General features: G+C 31.5%; 1 protein-coding gene across 1 annotated transcript in view; it reads left to right on the forward strand.

Annotated features, from left to right (window-relative positions):
* Nucleotides 1-3,749, forward strand: part of LOC106475572 (aconitate hydratase, mitochondrial-like) — a gene marked incomplete at its 5' end in the record, with an annotated part of 19,630 nt that extends 15,881 nt beyond the window's left edge. Inside the window, 3 exons of the mRNA XM_013936251.2 lie at nt 308-440; nt 1,116-1,237; nt 2,738-3,749. Of these exons, the coding sequence (XP_013791705.2) occupies nt 308-440; nt 1,116-1,237; nt 2,738-2,878 (396 nt within the window). The remainder of the gene's footprint in view (nt 1-307; nt 441-1,115; nt 1,238-2,737) is intronic.
* Between the last annotated feature and the right edge of the window lie 628 nt (nt 3,750-4,377).

Raw genomic sequence — 4,377 nt, forward strand, 5'->3', positions numbered from 1 at the left:
CGTGACTTTGTTTATAAACAATGAAGCTGATAACGTGACTGTTTATAAACAATGAAGCTGATAACGTGACTGTTTATAAACAATGAAGCTGATAACGTGACTTTGTTTATAAACAATGAAGCTGATAATGTGACTGTTTATAAACAATGAAGCTGATAATGTGACTGTTTATAAACAATGAAGCTGATAATGTGTCTTTGTTTATAAACAATGAAGCTGATAATGTAACTTTGTTTATAATATAGTTTGAATATAGTAAATAATTCCCAGAATGGTTTTCATATAAAGAGTAACTTCGATTTCTTAGGCTAAAGGTGTCAACTGGTGTGTTATTGGAGATGAAAACTATGGTGAAGGAAGTTCCCGAGAACACGCTGCACTTGAACCTCGGCATCTCGGGGGAAGAGCCATCATCGTAAAGAGTTTTGCCAGAATTCATGGTAATACTGTACAATTCTACATACGTAATAAATTGTTATTGTTTGCTTTGTAAGAAGTCTTAAAATCTAGGGTTTGATTCCACACAATGGAAATGAGGCAGATAGTCCTAGCTTTGTGCTAAACACAAATAAATGGTAGAGCAGTTACATTAACAGAAAGTGGAACAAACAAGTTTTGTTTTATGTGCTGAAAATTAGATATATGTAAATTTTTATCCATGGTGTTACGTTAAGCTTAGAAATGGAAAAATAGAAGGATATGTTCTCTACTAAACACTTTTACTGCTTCATCTTGAGAACTTGCTAATAAATATAAGAATAAAACAACACACTTGTCTAGTAAAAAGGATAAAACATAACACACTTGTCTAATAAAAAGGATAAAACATAACACACTTGTCTAGTAAAAAGGATAAAACATAACACACTTGTCTAGTAAAAAGGATAAAACATAACACACTTGTCTAGTAAAAAGGATAAACATAACACACTTGTCTAGTAAAAAGGATAAAACATAACACACTTGTCTAGTAAAAAGAATAAAACAATCTTAGCAAAAGGAGTTTCCTAAAAAAAACTTTTAATACGAAATATAGAATAATACGTATTTGGATGTATATTTTCAATCAAAAAATATTGTTATCATTATAAAAGTATTTTTATTTTCTTCCCTAGAAACTAACTTAAAGAAACAAGGAATGTTACCGCTTACTTTTGAAAACCCAGCGGATTATAACAAAATCAGACCAAATGACAAGGTTTCGCTTTTAGGTCTTAAAGATTTAGCTCCCAGCAAGGTGAGAATTTAAATTTCTACATGAAGTGTGCTTATAAATATTTGCTTGTTTTTTATTAATAGATAATATCTAACATTGCCTTTTTATTTTATTAATATTTATTTTTTGTATGTAAAAGATGTATTTGTCAATTGAAATATTAAAAGTAATAGAAAATACATTTTGTGAATGTAAAATGATGTACGGAGTATAATGAAGTCACGTGGTCGGTCAAATTGACCGAGCCCATATTGAGAGAGTTGAAGGTTCCAAGTTGGTATTTTTTATTCACTAATATTAATCGTTAGAGGTAAAATGTACCTTTCTTCATTATAACATCATTTGGAGTTTTGAATAGTTAGTAAGTTGTAAAGTTTAGAGGTCGTCTTTTGATACAGATTAGTGTACAGTGAGAGAAAACAAGTTGTCTCAAAACTAATAATAATTCGTTAAATGAAATAACTTTTTATAATTTACTGAATGAAAAAAAAACCACAGTGCCAAAAGAATGCGTTATGATAGATGTTTTGTTCATGGTCATTGACATTTTGTAATATTAAATCCTTTACCTAAGGTATTCTTTGTATAAAAACAAAACCAAAACCTTCATTCCTTGAGCTGTAGTTTCTTTGTTTTTACTGTAAGACCAGTTTCTGCAAAACAAACAGGAATTATAAATATTGTCTGTTTAGAATGGTTATTATAAACTGAATATCTCGAGTTTCTTAGCTTATATATACCTTGGCTAGTACATATGAATAGAGTTGAGAGTTATACTTGTTTTTATATTAACATATCATTGTCATTAAGATGTATGCCTTAAAATTATAACTATTATTATCTTTAGCAGTCTTGTATGTAGCATAAAAATGTTTATGTTCATCATGAATATCCAGTTACAGACTACATTACCTCTTGTGTAACCTGAACCAATGGTTCATTACCTCTTGTGTAACCTGAACCAATGGTTCATTACCTCTTGTGTAACCTGAACCAATGGTTCATTACCTCTTGTGTAACCTGAACCAATGGTTCATTACCACTTGTGTGACCTGAACCAATGGTTCATTACCACTTGTGTGACCCTGAACCAGTGGTTCATTACCACTTGTGTGACCTGAACCAATGGTTCATTACCACTTGTGTGACCTGAACCAGTGGTTCATTACCACTTGTGTGACCTGAACCAATGGTTCATTACCTCTTGTGTGACCTGAACCAATGGTTCATTACCTCTTGTGTGACCTGAACCAGTGGTTCATTACCTCTTGTGTAACCTGACATGTGTCTTGATCAGTAGGTTGTGAACATGTGCAGATAAAACCATGGTATTATTAGCATATTACAACATATAAGCAGGATACTTTACTAAGAGATAAGATCTAAAATAAAAACTGCTAATCAAAAGATGAGGCTGCTAATAATTTGTATTTTTGACTATCTCAAAGTTTGGAAATATAAATATATTTTTATACATGAGCATGAGATCATTCTTCTGATGGATATGTTTTTTTCCTTTAGCCTGTTAAGTGTGTTGTCAAACATGAAGATGGAACCAAAGACACCTTCAATCTCATGCACACATTCAATGAAACCCAGATTAGCTGGTTCAAGGCAGGCAGTGCCCTAAATCACATGGCAGAAGTAATGAAAAAGTTGTAGTCAAGATAGCCACTGTTTAATTGGATACGAATAAATGTCTGGAGCTATGTTTCAGCATAGGACTATTTATTCTGTCATTAGATATAACAAAATCACTTAGGTTCAAAAATGGTCTACAAATCCAAGTTTATCAGAGCATCTTTTATTCATTGTAATGTAGTTACTACCTCGGTTTACGTTCGTATCCAAGAGTAACAGAGTATGTTTTGTTCATTGTAATGTAGTTACTACTTCGGTTTACGTTCGTATCCAAGAGTAACAGAGTATGTTTTATTCGAGAATGTATGTTTTTTATCTTGGTTTATGTTCTAGTCTTTAAAATGCAATATATGTAATCCAGGCCAGTAGTTTGTTTTAAGGTATTGTTTATTTTACATGACAAAGAGATACAACAAGTAAAAAAAAGTACTTTGTGTTCAAGTATTTAAATAGTAATAATTTTTTTACTTTCATTGGTCAACATCAGTTATATTTCTGGAACATGTCTACAGTCATATACAATTGTAGGTAAACACATAAATACTGTGTAAAGTGATGTAACGTAAAGTTAAGAACCTTTATTACAGAACAAAAAGTTTATATGGAAACCAGATGCTGTTCTATCATAGTCTACGTAAACTTTATTTTAGATTCATATATAACTTTATATAGATCGTAGACCAACATTACAAAACAACTTTCTAGGAAAACACAAGAAATTATTATTAGCTACAGATCATTTTATGTAAACAAATTCTTTGTTAGCGATTTTATAATCTGTAAAGATTTTATTTAATGATTGCCAGAACATTTTGTTGTATAAACTAGATAGATGTTTCATCTGGTGATTAGAATATTTGTCAATGAATAAAATATTAGTAATTCTTTAGAATTTAATGTCTCGTTTATTTACTAGTTAGTACTGGTTACTAAAACATGTTCTGTAACATCTAGAAACGTCACATTTTTTACACATTAATTACAAACGTCTCATTTTGTAAACTTCTGACGATGATGTTTAAAAATATCTTGGATGTTTTAGACAGTGTATGTAAGTCGCTTTGTAGATTTCAGCTAAAACTTTAAACCCTAAATATGGTCTAATATGATGTTTTGATGGACAGTATAATAAATAAATGTAAAAAAACTGCCTCTCATTGATGACCTAGCTAGATTTTTACAATACATAAATTATTATGGATAAAACTGAGTCTATGATGGTATGAGATGTTTAATGTGCTATACCGAAAATAGCTGGTGGGATAACCCTTTCACCCAGTTGGTAGAGCACTTGCCTGGCAGTAGATATAAACTATACCAAAAATAGCTGGCGGGATAACCCTTTCACCCAGTTGGTAGAGCACTTGCCTGGCAGTAGATATAAACTATACCAAAAATAGCTGGTGGGATAACCCTTTCACCCAGTTGGTAGAGCACTTGCCTGGCAGTAGATATAAACTATACCAAAAATAGCTGGTGGGATAACCCTTTCACCCAGTTGGTAGAGCACTTGCCTGGCA

This window comes from Limulus polyphemus, unplaced genomic scaffold (assembly GCF_000517525.1).
Source record: "Limulus polyphemus unplaced genomic scaffold, Limulus_polyphemus-2.1.2 Scaffold8821, whole genome shotgun sequence".
In the NCBI taxonomy this organism is placed as follows: domain Eukaryota; kingdom Metazoa; phylum Arthropoda; class Merostomata; order Xiphosura; family Limulidae; genus Limulus; species Limulus polyphemus.